The sequence below is a fragment of the Pelophylax lessonae genome (assembly GCF_965119305.1).
Source record: "Pelophylax lessonae genome assembly, chromosome: 6".
In the NCBI taxonomy this organism is placed as follows: Eukaryota; Metazoa; Chordata; class Amphibia; order Anura; family Ranidae; genus Pelophylax; species Pelophylax lessonae.
Window position 1 is genome coordinate 207571701 of NC_138773.1, and position 19653 is coordinate 207591353.

At 38.8% G+C, this 19653-nt stretch overlaps 2 protein-coding genes across 2 annotated transcripts; both read left to right on the forward strand.

Annotated features, from left to right (window-relative positions):
* Positions 1-2540: 2540 nt before the first annotated feature.
* Positions 2541-3476, forward strand: LOC309557815 (olfactory receptor 2D3-like; the record flags this gene model as incomplete). The annotated part of the gene is made up of 1 exon (XM_082260582.1): positions 2541-3476. One exon carries the CDS (start codon positions 2541-2543, stop codon positions 3474-3476), a length of 936 nt encoding a protein of 311 aa, XP_082116708.1.
* An 8955-nt stretch (positions 3477-12431) lies between these two features.
* Positions 12432-13367, forward strand: LOC309558711 (olfactory receptor 5AR1-like; the record flags this gene model as incomplete). The annotated part of the gene is made up of 1 exon (XM_082261765.1): positions 12432-13367. The coding sequence occupies one exon, from the start codon at positions 12432-12434 to the stop codon at positions 13365-13367; it is 936 nt and encodes a 311-aa protein (XP_082117891.1).
* Between the last annotated feature and the right edge of the window lie 6286 nt (positions 13368-19653).

The following is a 19653-nucleotide window of genomic DNA, read 5'->3' on the forward strand; positions in this document are numbered from 1 at the left end:
TATATCTCATTAACTTTATGAGGTTCTACTGCACAACAAAACTGATGCCTATGGAACCGTAAGGGCTAACCGGCGCGACGTGTTTGGCAAAAAGAAGCTGAAAACAGGAGAAATAGTTGCCTGGCAGAAAGGCAAAATGATAGCACTGCGATGGAAGGACAAGAAAGATGTATGTATAATGAGTATAGTGCATAACACCTCCACTGTTATGGTGCGCACAAAAGATGGGAAAGAATTCATGAAGCCACAAGAGGTGTTAGATTGCAACAACACCATGGGAGGTGTCAAGAGAGCCGACGAAGCATCGATATTCTACCCAGCTATGAGGAAACAGCAAAAAAAATACTATAAATAGATCTTCAGAAATCTTCTTGAGCAATGCTTGTGGAATGCATACATTCTGCTCAAAAAAAAGAGTGACAAGCCTTTGATTCATGCAGACTTTATTTGGAAAGTCACCAAACACCACCAATGGCTGTGAACAGATCTGGACTTCATGCTGTTGGCGTTGTCAATCCGAAACACCTGACTGGTCGTCACTTCATGGACTACATACCACCAACATCCCATCACCTACAAGGATGTGCGTGGTTTGTTGCTCGAAAAGAGATGACAGTGGAAGGAAAATAAGAAAAGAAACCAGATTATATTGTCCCAATTGTGACATCAGACTTTGTGCAGTCCAATGTTTCAAAATGTTTCATGCCCGAGATGTTTACTGAACCTTTATTACAGTGACTAGTAATATCGCACCTCTTGTTTGTACATATTTCAGTGTATTTGGTTTGATTATATTATTGAATAAAATGTATTATTAATATATTATAATTTATGATTTTGTGTTTCAAACTTTATTATACCCGGGATGTCTACTAGACTCTTGTTTGGACAGATCTAAGTGGGTTATTCCTAAGAATTACAGGCCTAAAATATAAAATAACATATTTCCATGCAAAACAATGTACCTCTTTTAGCACAAAAATTCTGAAATAATCAGACCACCAGGGAGGTTAACTGTGATGTGAACAATAATACTAGTTTAGAGTGCACTCTAGGAGAATGGCTGGCAGCAGTAGGGGAGGTCTCTGTGTAGCCCCAGTTGAGCCTGCAGGCAGTAATAGATCTACTAGATAACTGCATGGTCACTTCTCAAAGGGCTAACAGAGCTCACCTTCTTGGCTAGGAGGCAAAGGGAGACAAAGGGAGATGAACCCCAGAGACATTTATGGATCTCTACTGTGCAGGCACAGCCGGGGAGAGAGGACTTGTGGCTCTACATGTCAATTGAACAAACAAAGCAGTGCTTCCTGCAATAGCTGTTTTTTTCCATAGAAGCTCCAGACTTTTGGGCTCCTGCACACCTGCCACATGTTCAGACTAACAGTGGAAGACCATACAACTGGCTGCAGATCACGTTCCCAGGCACTTCTGCTTCACAGATGCAGTCTTCTTGAGATTTTGAGGGTGGGAAATAAGGAAATGTACATTCTTGGGGATGTCCAGGAGCCCAAGAGAATGAGAGAAGATTTTGGGAAAAAGAGTTAAAGAAGTCTGTACCTGCATCTGAGTATTGCTAGTAAAGAGGCACACTGTTACACTACCTAAATGGTATTCGTGAAGGGTTTTCATTCCACTTCAAGAGACCTGCCAGTGCCTACAAGCTCTACAATAATCTCTCCCTGTGTACTTTATCATTATCAGCAGCATTTCCTAAACTCTCCCCATCACAGCTAAAGCACACATCAAATGGCTGCTGGGAACCCACTCCTTTATAGTAAGGGGACTGATTTAGCCGAAAGGTCCCTTTTTAGCCCTTCTAAGCCAGCTGCCTAAGTTCAAATGCCAGGCAGTGAATTATGATTAGTTTGATAACCTTGGATTAGTTTGGTGGGTCCCTGAACCTCAAACAGCCAGGGTACACCTTGAATCCATGGTACACCTGAACCCAATTCTCATTATTACAGAGATTTATTTATTCATCACTAGATGCATTATTACATGGACATTTTTTACTTGCTTTTAAATACTTTTTGAACAGAGCACTATATTTTTTTTTTTGTTTTATGATATATGAATTGTGTTTCACTGCAGTTACCACTATTTTAAGGTGTTTTTGGTGCTGTGCCTGTTTTTTGTTTCAATATTTTGTGATGGTTTTTCTTTTAGCACAGCAGTTGATACATTATTCAGGTATAACAAGGTTAGCACAGCATTTATACAGTACATATATCTAGGTTTCCTTTAAACATCAAATGTATGAATTCACACATAGCCTTGTGCATTGAAAAGTGTTTAAGAAGACTCTGTTCTCTGTAAAAACATTAACTCCCATTAGAAAAGCTTAGTATTGTTTTCCTTCACTGTAACCAGTTAGTATTTTTGATTTATTAATTATTGTTCACTGCAAGTTGGGGTTTTTTTGTTTTATTTCAAGAAAACTATTTGCTACTCTTTAAAAAATAAAAAGACTAGAAATACATATTAGGATACAATTTATAAGATTTTAATTAAAAATGTATTTCTTGGTTATGTTTTGAGGAATGGTTTCAAGAAATGACACTGCGGTGATGGAATTTATTCTTCTTGGACTGTCTAGTGATTCAGAAACTCAAGTTATTCTTTTTTTTATCATTTTGATTGGGTATTTGATCATTTTGAATGGAAACATTTTAATCATTATTCTAATTTTAACTGACATCAGTCTTCATACACCTATGTATTTCTTTCTTTCAAACCTCTCTTTTCTGGATCTCTGTTTTTCAACTTCAATCATACCAAGGATGCTGAGAGATTTGGTGTCAGCAAAGAAGACAATCTCTTATGCAGAGTGTGCAACACAGCTGTACGTGTCTCTCTCCTTAGGGCAAACTGAGTGTATTCTGCTGTCCATAATGGCATATGATCGTTATGTAGCTATATGTTTTCCATTACACTACACTACCATCATGAGTAAGATTATCTGTATCAGAATAGCTGCTATCACGTGGATATGTGGATTCCTTTTTCCTATTTCACAAGTGACTTTTACTCTTAATGTAAATCTCTGTGGAAAAAATGAAATAAATCATTTTCTATGTGAAGTACCAGAAATCTTATCGATGGCTTGTGAAAATACTATCTTCATTGAATGCATTACTTTTGCAGTGGGTGTGATTATTCTGATGATACCTGTCACATTTATTGTAGTGTCATATATTAAAATTATCTCAAGTATCCTTAAAATTGCATCATCAGCTGGACGGAGAAAAGCTTTTTCTACATGTGTATCTCATATGATAGTTGTAACAATATTTTATGGTTCAGCAACAGCTGCCTACATGAAACCTAGATCAAGTTCAACACCAGAAACAGACAAAGTGATTGCCATCTTTTATGTCATAGTAACACCAATGTTAAATCCTATCATTTATACTCTTAGAAATAACAATGTTAAATCTGCATTTCTAAAATTCAGACATAGACATTCTTTCTGCTGATAATATGAAAGGTATCTATAGTTTTAGGATGATTGTTGTCTCCTTCTGCATATTTCATCAGGATTAAGCAGAAATTGTTTTACTGATGAGTATCTACTGGCTCATACCAGGACATACAGTATCTCACAAAAGTGAGTACACTCCTCACATTTTGTAAATATTTTATTATATCTTTTCATGTGACAACAGTGAAGACGTGACACTTTGCTACAATATAAAGTAGTGAGTGTACAGCTTGTATAACAGTGTAAATTTGCTGTACCCTCAAAATAACTCAACACAGCCATTCATGTTTAAACCACTGGAAACAAAAGTGACTACACCCCTAAGTAAAAATTTACAAATTGGCCCAATTAGCCATTTTTCCCTCCCTGGTGTCATGTGACTTGTTAGTGTTACAGGGTCACAGATGTCAATGGGGAGCAGGTGTGTTAAGTTTTGTGTTATCACTCTCGCTCTCTCATACTGGTCACTGGAAGTTCAAAATGGCAAAAAACTCTCTGAGGAGCTGAAAAAAAAAGAATTGTTGCTCTATATAAAGATGGCCTATGCTATAAGAAGATTGCCAAGACCCTGAAACTGAGTTGCAGCATGGTGGCTGAAACCATACAGTGGTTTAAAAGGACAGGTCCCACTTAGAACAGGCCTCGCCATTGTTTGAACAAAAAGGTTGAATGCACTTGCTCAGCGTAATTTGGGAAATAGACATATAAGTGTTGCCAGCATTGCTGCAGAAGTTAAAGGGGTGGGGGGTCAGCCTGTCAGTGCTCAGACCATACACCGCACCAAATTGATCTGCATGGCTGTCGTCCCAGAAGGAAGCCTCTTCTAAAGATGGTGCACAAGAAAGCCCGCAAACAGTTTGCTGAAGACAAGCAGATTAAGGGCATGGATTAATGGAACCATGTCCTGTGGTCTGATGAGACAAAGATAAACTTATTTGGTTCAGATGGTGTCAAGCGTGTGTGGTGGCAACAAGGTAAGGAGTACAAAGACAAGTGTGTCTCGCCTACAGTCAAGCATGGTGATGGGAGTGTCATGGTCTGGGGCTGCATGAGTGCTGCCGGCACTGGGGAGCTACAGTTCATTAAGTGAACCATGAATGCCAACATGTACTGTGAAATACCGAAGCAGAGCATGATCCCCTCCCATCAGAGACTGGGCTGCAGGGCAGGATTCCAACATGATAATGACCCCAAGCACACCTCCAAGACAACCACTGCCTTGCTAAAGAAGCTGAGGGTAAAGGTGATGGACTGGCCAAGCATGTCTCCAGACCTAAACCCTATTGAGCATCTGTGGGGCATCCTCAAATGGAAGGTGGATGACCGCAAGGTCTCAAACATCCACCAGCTCCGTGATGTCATCAATCTAGAAGTGCAAGAGGACTCTAGTGGCAACCTGTGAAGCTCTGGTGAACTCTATTCCCAAGAGGGTTAAGGCAGTGCTGGAAAATAATGATGACCACACAAAATATTGACACTTTTTACTTAAGGGTATACTCAATTTTGTTGCCAGCGGTTTAGACATTAATGGCTATGTGTTGAGTTATTTTGAGGGGACACCACATTTACACTGTTCTACAAGCTGTACACTCACTACTTTACATTGTAGCAAAGTGTCATTTCTTCAGTGTTGTCATTGTGAAAATAAAATAAAATATTTACTCACTTTTATGAGATACTGTAAATTAGTAGATTTTTAAACAACTTGATAGAGACTCGGTACATACATCAAAGTCTTCTGCACCTTGCTGTAGCATTTGTCACAACTTTCATAGTCATTGCCTGTCATTTAAAAAAATAAAAATAGAGAAAGTAGAAACACCGATAATTTCCTCACCAGATAGGCAAAGCTGGAAGCTAAGGTTCAAACATGTAAAAACAAACTGCAGTCTGGGTAGAATGGCCCTTTTTTCTCTTACATACTATTTGATACTAGGAATGGGCCGAACACCCCCCTGTTCGGTTCGCAGCAGAACTCCTGAACAGGGGAAATGTTCTAACCCAAACAGCGAACAAACCACGTTGAAGTCTATGGGAGCCGACCATGAAAAATCAAAGTGCCTATTTTGAAGGCTTATATGCAAGTAATTGGCCATAACAGGGGTATGGAGGTCCAGGTACTGCCTTGGGGGACATGTATCAAGAAAAATAATAAAAAATAATTTGTTTTTTCAGGAGTAGGGATTTTAATTATGCTCAACGTGCAATAATAAAAACTAAAAATAATTTTAAATGTTGTGCCTGGGGGTCCCCTTAATGTGCCTGTACAGTGGTGCATCTGTAGCTTGCATAAAACATGCTACAGCAAAATTTATGGCGCGGGGTCCCCCCCCCAGTCCAGTCCATACCAGGCCTTTCATGTCTGGTATGGATTTTAAGTGGAACCGTCAAAAGGGGGTGGTGCCAAAAGGTGACATACCCAGGCTATATAAGAAATGTCAAGGCGCAGAGAGGGCAAGAGGCTAACATGTGGTCACACCCCTTTAGCATCTGATGGATTATATACATGTAGAAGCTATTGGAGTTTGAGTAAAGGTATACAGTATCCTCCTACTTCCCCCATTTACTGGAGCGGAAGAAAAAAATCCCCAAACAACTCCATTACCCAATGCTGCTTGGCATTTCAACTCATTCTATACCAGCTGCTGAAAATAGCCTCCTTCCTCCATTTCATGACCTGGGTGGTCCAGCATTGACATATTCCAATCTGCCATTAACATTTTTATGTGTTTTATTAATATTAAACATTATTTAAAGGTTTTACATTTCTAAACTCTTTGCCATTTCAAATTGAAAATGTTTAAAAACAAAAACAAAAACAAAAAATGTTTCAAATTATTTCTCCTAATAATGGTGTTTCTGCCTGTTTCAAGCAAACACATGCAGAAATGGCAGGTTTGCAACTTAAACACTTCGTAGCAAACCAATAATACCATGAAGTACTGGCTGTAGAAGATGTACCATAGGCTGAAGCTGGCCCAATATGCACTCAAGGTACTGGCCTGCCCTGCCAGTGTGTCATGTCAAAGAGTGCCTTCAGCACAGCAGGAAGATTTGTGACTATGAAGCTCACATGTATTAAAATGATTTAGGCTTGGATCACAGAAGAACTCTCACTGCGGATGTTACTTATATTTTCAATATACAGTATATATATTTTTTTTAAATACTAAACACTTTTCCCTCCTATTTTCACTGTTGGTGGCACTGCTGCCATTATCATGCATCCTGGCACTTCTCTTCATTCTCCCTCCCTTGCATTCAGTCTCAGCACTTGGCCCTGTTATTGTTGCCTTGCATCTCCACATTTAGTCCTGTGCTGCCATAGCCAATTTTCCCAAGACTTAAGGCCCAAAGACTAAGAAGCCATGTGCTATTTACAAGTACACCCTGCAAGGAGTTATGGACTTTGCTGCAGAATGGCTCCCAGGTTGCAGGCCTTGGGTATGCGCAGACTGGCATCTTTTCATGACACTTTTCTTTTGCTAAAAATTGCTATCTTTTGTATAAATTATTTGTTTGACAAAAGCAAACATTAGGGCCTTCTAACCATTACCTGGGTCTGGAGTGCCTGGTATATTACACATACAAATGTAATCTCAAAGAATCTGTATAAAGGATTTTAACAGACCAATTCTCAAAACTAATCAAACCCAAAACAAATTCACACTACAGCAAAAAATGGAAAAATGAGCATTAGAACTGTGCCACATAAAAAAATAGTTTATTATAAAATATATAGAATAAAATACCATGGTAACTTCATAGACAAATAGTAAAAAAAGGACCACTATATGTACTGTGTATACAGTAGACTTACTATATTGCAATGCTCAGCATCTAATCAGTAATTATTGAATGCTATACAAAGACAACTATACAGATGAAAAGAATCCAGCTTCAGCAATTGCATTATTACTACTGTGGAATGTCAACTTAAAAGGGACTGAGACCCATACAACAGAAAAAAGGCATGTCTTCAAAAACAAGTAAATCCATGTTAGGCATCCCTGTGTGGTAAACAAGGCACCACATCAAGTTACAAAATAAAAAAATAGAGTAAATACACAGAAAGAGTCCCGAAGAAGCGGCACTCCCGTGAAACACGTAGACTTCTATCCTGTATTTCGATCATGTACCATGCAACTCCATGGTGGCTATATTTGGTAGAATCAATATGTAAGCACATTTTTCATATTTTGTATGTTTTAACACATTTTTATTGTGAAATAACTCATAAAATATTTTGCATTTTTATATATACTTTTGTACTTGTGTATACTTTGGAGGGGTATTCAAAGTCCTAATTGCCCTTTCTGTTTCCTAAATAAGCAGAAAACCACCATATACAGAAACCTGTTCCTACAGTGGAAACACAGAGGAAGGAAAAAAAACCTATAAAGAATGGTCCAATTTTGCTCTAACGTGGGGGGAAAAAAATCCTTGGTGATCACACATAAGGCAATCAGATGTTCCTTTGACAATTTCTGGTGTTATTACCTATAATGTCAATATCCAGTTATGTTTTAGGGTCGGTTCACACCAGGAATTACACAGGAATGAGTTGTGAGTTCCTGTGTGATTCACAAATAGTTTGGATTGGATCTCCTGCAAACATATGGCAGGGTAATAATGGCCACTTCCTTAGTTATACCCTAAAAAAGCTACAGAGGTGCAATCTTATTGAAATGTGGGAGCATAGATTGTTAGTAGATCCAAATTAGCAGTGGCGGCTGGTGCATTGGGGGCGCAGGGGCGCCGCCCCCCCCCCTATCCATTTCTCCGGCCCCCTAATCTATATGCAGGTCACCGGACGCATAGATTCCAATGGGTTTTTTAATTTTTTTTTTAAGCACGTGATTAGAGGCAGAGGCTCTAATAGGCTTCAAAAAAGGGTGGAGCCCACTCAGTTGTGTGACAATAGCGAATTAATATTTGCTGTTATCACACGGATCCTCCTCCCAGGCAATTCTGAGGCCCATTTCCTGATTGGCCGAAAGGAGAGGCAATGCTATTGGCCAAGGAGAGGGAGGAGGGAGGAGACACAGTGGAAGCCGCTGTCGCCTGCTCTCCACTTCAGTCCAGGGTGAGTGAGCCAGCAACAGGGGGGATGGTATGGTGTGCGAGCGAGCGAGATGGTGTGGTCCAGGGGGGCATGGTGCCGCCCTCCCCGGCCCATGGATCCCCAGCCGCCACTGCACTATCGGTTAGTTCAGACCTGGGTAAATTGCGACCTCAGGGCCACATTCGGACCTTTGTCTGTCCGTAACTAGCCCTTGATGCCTCTACTGTCAGCGTGCCTCTCTGAGCATGTCAGCTTCCTGGAAGGAGAGAGCCTGATTGGTACAGCGGGGAGGCTTGGTTCTGGTGAGAGATTGTTTCCTAGGAGACGTCTGAAAATTACCGGTTTCATGGACAGTTGTACCTATTACTACCTTTGTACCTACCTAGCGCCAGGTGTTTGCTTTCTGTATGTTTACCTACTTATGGACCTTCCCAGGTCTAAAATTATTATGAAGTAGAATTAGGTTCAGACCTTCTACAACAGTCCCAGTATTTCATGTGGTCCCTTGGGAAAATTAATTCCCCACCCCTGGGTTAGCTGAACAAAGCACTAGGACAGTGCAAGGCAATCAGTAGGATAAACAAATACTTGCAGTCATGGGGATAAGGAGGCCAAATGTCTCCCACTTTTATCAGTGGACCATCTTCGGAGGGTGACCCAGGTAGCTAAGGACAAGAATTAGATTAAAATAATCTTCAACTTCACACATGCATTTATTGATACTCCATAAAAGACACTTGCGGTACAGCAGATGTGAACAAGGCCAACATGGCTAAAAAGCATTAACATCTGCTGTACCACAAGTGTCTTTTATAAAGTGTCAATACATTTGATGATATTTAAGAGCATGTATTGGGTTTGCGGATCGTCTTTTTTTACTAATTGTGTTTGCAACTGCTCATCATGCACCCGACAGACATAGAGGATTTTCTCACATTCCAAGGTAGAAGTTCCTTACCTTTATTTTATGAGTTGAGGAAAAGAACTGGCTGCGCACAGGTCTGGCTGTTATAGTCTCTTCAAAAGCAGACAAGAAAGCTGAGAACAACACCACCCAAATGGTCCTTCTGGCTAGTATCCATCAACATGACTGGGGCTTGGGTTGATGCTGCAAGCTCTTGTGCTCTCCAGTGGCCTATAGAGCGACTCTGATGTAGTTGGGCCCTTACCTGTTCACAGCTAGTTTAGTTACAACTGCTCTATCAGGCACAGTCCTACTGATCAAGTGAAGGTGGCAGGAGCTGCAGCTTATATCACCAGAGCTTGTCCAGGAGACGGGCTGCTGATGGGAGCCCCAGGGGATTGTAAGTGTCTAGAAGATTGTAGATAATAAAAAGAAAGTGCCCTGCACCAACCGCTGGGACAGGCATGCAATGGGGCACTCTGTTGCATGACTATTTATTATCATGAACCGCTTGCTGACCATATAACATAGATATATGGTGGCAAGGTGGCTTTGCTGTGCCAGATCATGTACCTAGTATGTAATCTAACACTTACGGGTAGGGGGCGCACGCGCGCCAATGCCAGCGACCCCACTGTGCTGTGATTAAACACAGCAGATGTCAATCCATTACTTCCCCTAATACAAGCACCTAACATAGTACACCAAAACACTGGCTTGGCACACATTTAACCCATTAATTGCCCTAGATGTTTAACCCCTTCCCAGTCAGTGTCATTAGTACAATGACAGTGCATACTGATTACTGTATTAGTGTCAATGGTTCCCAAAAAGTGTCAAAAGTGTCAGTTTCTGTCCAAATGTCTGCCACTAAGTCGCTGATCACTACAATTAGTAGTAAAAAGAAATAAAAATTCCAGTATATATCCTGTAGTTTGTAGATGCTATAACTTTTGCGCAAACCAATCAATATACACATAATGGGATTATTTTAACCAAAAACATGTAGCAGAGTACATATTGGCCTAAATTTACCATGAAATTAGATTTTTAAATGTTTTTATTATTTTCAATTGTTTTTATTGAGTACGAACAGGTATACAACAATAATACATAGTAACACAGCAAGTACACATTTTACAGTGCTATGGGAGGCATTTACAGTATCGAGATGGGTTGTAACTTGGTAAGAGTCAACTAAATAATAAAGGTCATATCTGCCCATATCATAGGTGCAAACCCCATACTAGTCTCTCACATTGGCTGATTTTTAATTTTTTCATTGCATATTTTTATAGCAGAAAGTAAAAAATAATGTTTGTATTTTTTGTTTTTTTAAATTGTCGGTCTTTTTTTGTTTCTAGCGGAAAGAAAAAATGTAGTGGTGATCAAATACAACCAAGCTCTATTTGTGGGGAAAAAAGGACATACGCTTTGTTAGGTTACAGTGCCGCTTGACCAGGCAAGTAACACAGTGCTGTATCGCAAAAAATGGCCTGGTCACGAAAGGGAGTAAGTCTTCCTGAGGTCAAGTGGTTAAAGGTCTTGTTTATGCTTACATTGCCAACTTCATCAAACATTTAGTGATAATGCATTACGTGATTGCTAAATATGGATAATAATTGCTTGTATTTTAAATAATGAAGAACAGTAATACATTTGGGACACACACCCTAAAGTATAACATCACATTTAGGAATGCATATCTGCATTATTAGGAGCTCTTTGAAAAGCAGCATATCTGATATGCACCTTCACAGTTTCCATCAAAGCTGAACTATGTTTATGATGCAGTTTTTAATTTTTTGCAGCACATTTTTCTGAAAAATTAATTTTTATTTTTACAACGTTTTATTTCACTAAATTTTAATTTACTATAAATATTTTGCTTAATTTATATATTACTTAATTTACTAAGGTGTTCCTATTTCTTGTGTTGATTTAATATATGAGTTAGAAAAAAATATCCCTGCTAGTCGCAATAATGTTTGCATCTTGCAATAAAGACTGATAAACTGTCTATAATCCTTCACAATCAATGTAAAACAAAGTAGCCCGTCACGCACTGCTGGTCAGATCTGAGTAATAGCGTTTTTATGTAAGCTTACTTTTATATTTGGACAAGTTGATTTTGTTAAAAAACTTTATTGCACTGCTGGAGTATTTTTCTCTTGTATGAATACACCACTTAGAGGATATTTTTGATGCAGAAGAGCATTCTACATTTTTTGATTGGTAAATGCATATTGACTTTTATAAACGCAAGGTGGTCTCTGATTCCAGGGAGTGTGAGAAGTATCAGTTTGTATTTTTCAGGTTTCTTCTATACTGCCAAATCTGATATTCCTTTAAACAGTCTGTACAGTAGTGTTTTTGAAAACTTCACTGCAGTCATGCAACACATCTCAATCAGCAAACTAGCTCACTAACAGCCAGTTCACATCTCCATTTTTGGGTACAATGCATTGCAGGCAGTTTTTAAATACAATTTAGACAACTTACTATTGATTGTAGAATATAGAATGCACATTTTCATGGAAGCGTACCAAAGATGCAGTATGCAGGACTTTTTCTAACGCACCACACCTAAAGCACACATAATACACACAGGCCTGAATGGGGCCTTAGAAAGAGCAGCACCTTACTGATAAGTTCTTTGCTCTTCACTCCTGTAAGTCAACTCCCAGTGTTAGATTGACAGCATTTTGCAAAGTTGCGAAGCATCGCTGGTAATAGAATTTTTAAAAGTTATCAAATAAATCAATGCAATCAGTCTATATTTTTGCAATCACTTTAGGAAACAAACCATATAGTAAGAGAACAGGAGCTGCAGTAACTGATTCATGAAGTGTTTTATTGTCAACTGACTGGACATATCTGTGTATGTATAAAAAAAACTGAAATGCTTTTTTGTTACGGTCATGTGCAAGGAATTTTCATAATGTGCGCATAGTTATACATTTTAAATTATATTTTGAAGAATGACTGTGAGAAACGTCACGGTGGTTGTGGAATTTATTCTTCTTGGACTTTCCAGTGATCCAAAAATTAAAGCGTTTCTTTTTCTTTTCTTTCTGTTTGGGTATATGATCGTCTTGATTGGAAACATACTTTTTATTATTCTAATTGTAACAGACACTAGTCTTCATACACCTATGTATTTCTTTCTTTCAAATCTTTCTTTTCTGGATCTCTTTTATTCAACTTCAACTATACCAAGGATGCTGAGGGATCTGATGTCAGTGAGAAATGTAATCTCCTATGCAGAGTGTGCAACACAGATGTACATATCTCTGTCCTTTGGAGAAACTGAGTGTATTCTGCTAGCTATTATGGCATATGATCGTTTTGTAGCTATATGTTATCCATTACATTACATTACTATCATGAGTAAGATGGTCTGTGTCAGAATAGCTACTGGAACATGGCTATGTGGGTTTCTTCTTTCTATCACTCACACTGCTCTTACGCTGAATGTAGATCTTTGTGGGAACAATATAATTAATCATTTTCTATGTGAAGTACCAGAAATCCTATCTCTGTCATGTGAAAATATTATATTAGTGGAATTTATTATTTTTGTGGTGGGTGTGATCATTCTTATGACTCCTGTCACATTTATTGCAGTGTCATATATTAAAATAATGTTAAGTATCATTAAAATTACATCATCAAGAGGTCGAAGGAAAGCCTTTTCTACATGTGGGTCTCATATGATAGTTGTTGCAATATTTTATGGTTCAGCTATGGCTGCCTACATGAAACCTAGATCAAGTTCAATACCAGGAACAGATAAAGTGATTGCCATCTTTTATGTAATTGTACCTTCAATGTTGAACCCAATAATTTATAATCTTAGAAATAATGAAGTTAAAGTGACATTTCTGAAATTTAGAAATAGATATTTTATTTGCTAATGAAAGAGGGAAGGTATCCATAGACTCTAGGAAAATACATTACAGCCCATTCCTAACAACATAGTTGCCAACAGTCACAGATTTCCCAGGACATTCACGGGAAACTGACTGTTGTCCTGGGAAATTGTTGTCCCGGGGAGAATCCGGAAAAATTAACAATGTCCCCGCCAGCCAGCAGCCAGCCTGGTACACTCTGCACTGTAAAACCCCCTGCAGCGCTGGGGTAACACACAGGCTAACTTCAGAGCTTTTTTTAGATCCTCCCCCTGCCTTCTCCTCTCCAATAGATTTAGTATGCGAGGAGGTCAGGTGGTGTATGCCTCTTTCTGAATAGGCGGGTGTCGGAGAGGGGGTGTGGGCAGCCTTGTAGAGGTGAATATGGATATGGCAGGGCCACCTTGAGCTGAATTCTGCAGCACGCGTGAGGCTGGAGTGCACGGAAGCAGAGGTACATTTCTACTGTGCAATTTGGGCTCTCTCTGCAGCTCCATCTCTGAGGGAAATGACAATAGCTGGGCTCTTTGTTGTTTTCTGTGAGGGAGGGGGGCGAGCAGCAGCCATTCTCAAGGACACACACACCTCGGTGTGTGTACTGGGAAAACCGCACTGACCTCCCTCCCCTCCCTCCTACACAGAACATTGTACACATTCATGGCTGTGTGAGAATCCTCTGGTGTCAGCTGTGTCCTTAGCCTTTGACCATCTCTATCATGTCCACAATCTCTGAACCCATCTCCAATATCATGTCCGCACACAGGCTCTGACCATCTGTATCATGTCCGCACACAGTCTCTGATCATCTCCTGTATCATGTCCTCATCCATTCTCTGACCATCTCCTGTATCATGTCCGCACACAGTCTCTGACCATCTCCTGTATCATGTCCTCGCACATTCTCTGACCATCTCCTGTATCATGTCCACGCACAGTCTCTGATCATATTAGCCACCCCTTACTATTGACAAGCGTCTCAAACCCTTTCAATCTGTCATTTGTCCACAATACTCCACAGAAATTGCCCTACCAAAACTTACTAATGACTTACTAACTGCTCCGTGCTCGTACTCTTGGATCTTTTTCTACTGCCTTTTACAAATTTGACCACCCTCTCCTACCCAACAAACTCAACTTCCTTGGCTTCTAAGACTGTGCTCTTTTATGATTTTCCTCCTATCTGTCTTAGCTACAACTTAATCTCCTCTCCTATTTCTTTCACCCCATGGCTCTATCCTCAGACCCTTTCTGATCTTTATCTATCCCTCTTGCTTTGGTCAGTTGAAAATCTTGCATAGCATGTCTATGTTGATAACACTCAAATTTATTTTCACTACTTCTCAGCTCACCCCTTCAGTCTCTTTGCACATCATTATTCTACTAACTGGCATATCAGTATGGATGTCAAACCTCTTCCTAACACTCAGTTTTTAAAAAAACTGAGGTTATAATATTTCCTGCCCCTGTGCCCCTCCCAAGAATTCTCATTCAAGATCCTTCATACCAGGGTGCTATGTGTAATCCTGGACTCTGACCACTCCTTTCAGATCCACATCTAACCAGTGTACAAATCTTGCTATATTCACCAACAAAACATTTAGGAAATAAGCTGCTTCTAACCAACAACACAAACAAGATACTAATTTACTCTCTTGCTATCTCTCGCCTCACAACTGCAATTCTCTCCTTGTTTGGCTCATTATACATAGGCTATCCCCTCTTTAGTCTGTCATAAATTCTGCTGCCAAACCGATACACCTTACCAACTGTCCAGTGTCTGACACTCGTTCCTGACAATTCCTCCACTGGCTTCAGTTCAAAATAATTTACAAAGCCATTCACAACTCTCTTCGCAGCTACAGTACATCACCAACCTCATCGCAAAATGTCAACTAAACTATTCACTTAGCTCCTCCGAAGACCTCCTACTGTAGCTCTATTGTCACCTCCTCCTAGCTCCATTGTCACCTCCTCCCATGCTCTTGTTCAGGACTTCTCCAGAGCCTCAATCTGCATTTAAGAGATCCCGGAAAAATTATCTTTTCAGAGAATTCTATATAGTATCTTGCTAGCAACTAAATCTTTCTCAACTAACTCATCCCTACACAGTTACTACCTTTTGTATAACTTACCTTTCCCTTTCGATTGTAAGCTTCCAAGAGCATCCTCCTAACCTTCTTGTTTTGATCTGCATTGTACCTGTACAGTCTTCTTTTACTCTGTAAAGTGCTGTAAAAACTGTTAGCACTATATAAATCCTGTAGTCCAAGAATAATAACAATTCACCTTACCAACTGCTCAGGGGCTGTTGCTAATTTTTGGCACTCCCTAAACTGGCTTTTGATTGCCAAATGAATATAATAGAATATAATAGAAATGACTAACAATAACATACAAATTCATCCACACCTCTGCCCCCAAGCTACCTTACCAACCTCATCTCAAAATATCATCCACACCTTTCTGCTCCTCCCAGGACCTCTAAAGCTGGCCATACACCATACAGTCTGATACAACTTCTTTACATTCTCCTTTGGACTTATCAAAACTATGTAATAATATGGACAAATCTAAGCAACCAATTCAAATAGTATCAAATCTGGCAGGCTCCTGCACTACATAGTTGAAGGTCGATCTAAAGGAGATTGTATAATCAGATAGTTTAGTGTATGCTCTGCCTTACTTTCTTGCCATCTCATCACCTCTTCCCATGCTTGCTTCCAGGACTTCTCCAGAGCATATCTGTAAGCCTAATTCCTACTCTGCCTACGTTTACTGATCCTTGAAATCTCTACAGGGAAGCCTATCCCATCTCCACCTCAAAACTGTACTTTTTATTTCTCCATCAGCTCATCATTCACAGTTAATGCCTTTTGTATCACTTGCACCTCCATTTTGATTGTAAGCTCTCACAAGCAGGAAATGCCTAACCCTTTTGTATTGAATTGTATTGCAATAGTACTATCTCACTTTATTTTGTAAAGTGCTGTGCAAACTTTCGGCACTGTATAAATCCTGTATAATATTAATAATAAGACATATTGTAAACTGGAAAAGTCAGTGACACAAAGAGTTTATTGTTATTTTTCGTACTTTTTTACAACATCTGATCAGTATTTAGATTCTTTATGAACAGTACATAATCTTTATCACTACAAAAATTGAACTCTGTAACAATGTAATTACTGTATAACCCAGTGGATATTACCAAAAATGTTTTTGAAATTCCTATAAGAAAACAACACCGAATGTACATGGGGAGTTGTGTTGTTTACTGGTTATTGTGTTTTGGTTTAAGAACGGAAGGGAAGGACGGTAGACACTTTTTTGTATCTTATGTAAAATGTTAAAAACTTGTCAATAAATTTAATATGATGATGAAAAAAAAAAAAAAAAAAAAGCACTGGCTTATAGAAAAGATAGTAAAATTCAAAGCGGTCTGAAAGTACACAAATACATGAAGTATTAATGCATCAAAAAACAGGTCTCGCATACAAGCTGTACATTTTTATTCTTCATATTTAAAAAATAACTTTTAATGCATCCATAGGCTTTTTTATTATTTTAAGAAACTGGCATGTATATAACAATTTTATATTTTTAACCACTTTAAGACCGGAAGATTTTGATGCTTAATGACCAGGCCCTATTTTGCGATTCGGCACTGCGTTATTTTAACTGACAATTGGGCGGTCGTGCGACACTGTACCCAAACAAAATTTATGTCCTTTTTTTCCCACAAATAGAGCTTTCTTTTGTTGGTATTTGATCACCTGTGGGATTTTTATTTTTGCGCTATAAACAAAAAAAGAGCGACAATTTAAAAAAAAAAAAACAATATTTTTCACATTCTGCTACATAACATTCCCCAAAAAAAATGTAAAAATCTAAATTTAACATTTTAGGCCAATTTGTTTTCTGCTACATATTTTTGGTAAAAAAAAAATCACAATAAGCATATTTTGAAAGTTATTGCGTTTACTAACTACGGGAAAGATTTATGTAATTTTTATTGTTTTTTTTTTTACTAGTAATGGCGGCGATCTTCGATTTTTTGGGGGACTGCGACAGATCGGACCCCTAACTGACATTTTTGACACTTTTGGGGGTACCAGTGACATTACTACAGTAATCAGTGCTAAAAAATATGCACTGTTACTGTAATAATGCCATTGGCAGGGAAGGGGTTAACCCTGTGGGTGATCAAGGGGTTAAATGTAAGCCTAGGGGAGTGATTCTAACTGTGGGGGGGTTGAGCTTTTGAAATGATCATAGAGACATGCGATCCTATATAGCAGGATTGCATGGTCTCTGTGATCATGTCAGGGAGAATGACAGACAGCTGTGTTTACATCAGCCGTCCAACCTTCTCTTACAGGGGAGGAGATCGCCGGGGTCAGGCGGCCATCTGAGTCGTCTGGCACCCGCACTGGCTTCCCCGCTGACGATCGGGGGCAGAAGCGCACCTCTGGCGGTGCGCACTCGCCCTCTAGTGGCCTCCCAGGCAGATGACGCCTATTAACGTGATTTTGCCTGGGAGAGCCACACTGCCAACGTAAAAAGGCAGTGCAGCGACGGCAAGAGGTTATAACAATTAAACTGGACCCTAATCATGTGACAAATGTCACAAAAAATGTTTAGTTTTTGTAATGCAGGGGTTCCCTGAGACATGAAAATGAATTTAGGCTTTCCTCCAGGGTACAAATGTTAAAAAGGGCCACCCTAGAGTCACAATTGTCTAGATAATTAATCAAATGCTAAATACTGGATTACATTTTCTTTTTAATGTACTAGTGCTTTATGATCCGGCAATAATGCCTGGTACACACAATGAGAAAATCATACAAAATAATCTAATCATTAGTACACGGCTAGTCACATCCAACTAGGGCCGGTCGTATGAAATTTAGAGAAGGAACAGGACTGAAAAGTTTTTTTGTTTGTGAAAAGAACGAACGTTTATTGTAATAATAGTATAGTAATCAGACAAAAATATTTGAGGGAATGGTAGTGCGCATGATTGGAGTCAAACAAACAAACTGGAAAGAATACTGCAAAATGTAGTGGGAAAGGAAAAATCATATTTTCCATCGTTATTTGACTTTATACCAATTTTAGAACATCATTGTACTTGTGCAGAATATCGGGTGTATAATATTGTATAATAAATCAGCGATGTTCAAGACATGCAATGTATATGTTGTTAATGAATATCCCTTATGCATCCCTTTTGAAATTGTAATAAAAAACATAAAAAAATGAGTTGTACTGTTGCAATGGATATTTTGTGATTATAAAATTCCATTGAATTACATTTCGTAATATCTTTAGGCCATGGTTCAATTTCCAAAGCCATTAACGTCCTCTGTTTCGAACATTATTTGAGCATAGATTTAAAAGCCAAATAGAAAACCATGAACTACTCGTCTCTGGGCATTTTACCCTCTTTCTGCCCAGGCCAGTTTTCAGAGCTTTCACACTTTGAAAGACAATTGCACACTGTACCGAAATGAAACTGTTATCAATTTTTTTTCACAGAAATAGACCTTACTTTTGGTGGAATTTAATTACCTCAATGTTTTATTTTATTTTTGGAAAAAAAAATGTAAAATTCACAATTTTTCTTTATGAAAATATTTTTTTTAAATGTATTATAAAATCTTGCAAAAAGGTAATTTTATACTTTTTAACTGATGTGTGCTGACGAGGCTGCACTGATAAGCCGGCAACTATGTACAGCACTGACTGATGGGCACTGATAGGTGACATTGATGAGGAGGTCTTTGACACAATTGTAGTAATCACATATGTGTACTGAAGTAGGACCACATGAGCACACAGTACGTTTCAGCATAAAGAAGAAGCCAAATCTATGTGGTGAACAAAATCATTTTTATTAGACTTTTGGAAAACAAGTCTATATTGCATTATCAGCAATAATTCTCAACAATATAATATCAAAATAATATTATTTATCGTACACAACTATGTAAACGTTTTCATATAAGTGCAAATAATTATGAGCTCAAACACAATTGTTCAACTGAAAAATTGAACAACAGGGGAAACTTTAAACAATGATCTACAGTTGCTTTAAAAAGGACAACTGGGGACTTTCCTTCTTCAAATTCAGTTTTATTTCAATTATCAAGCTCCTTTGCTAACAAAGGACAAATTACAGTTTAATCTGCTTGTCAAACAACAGCTGGGGAGTCCCTTTTTCTATACCAGACCCTTATCCCAGATGAAGGTCTGTTATAAATGTTAATAGGGGACCCCCCACATAAAAAAA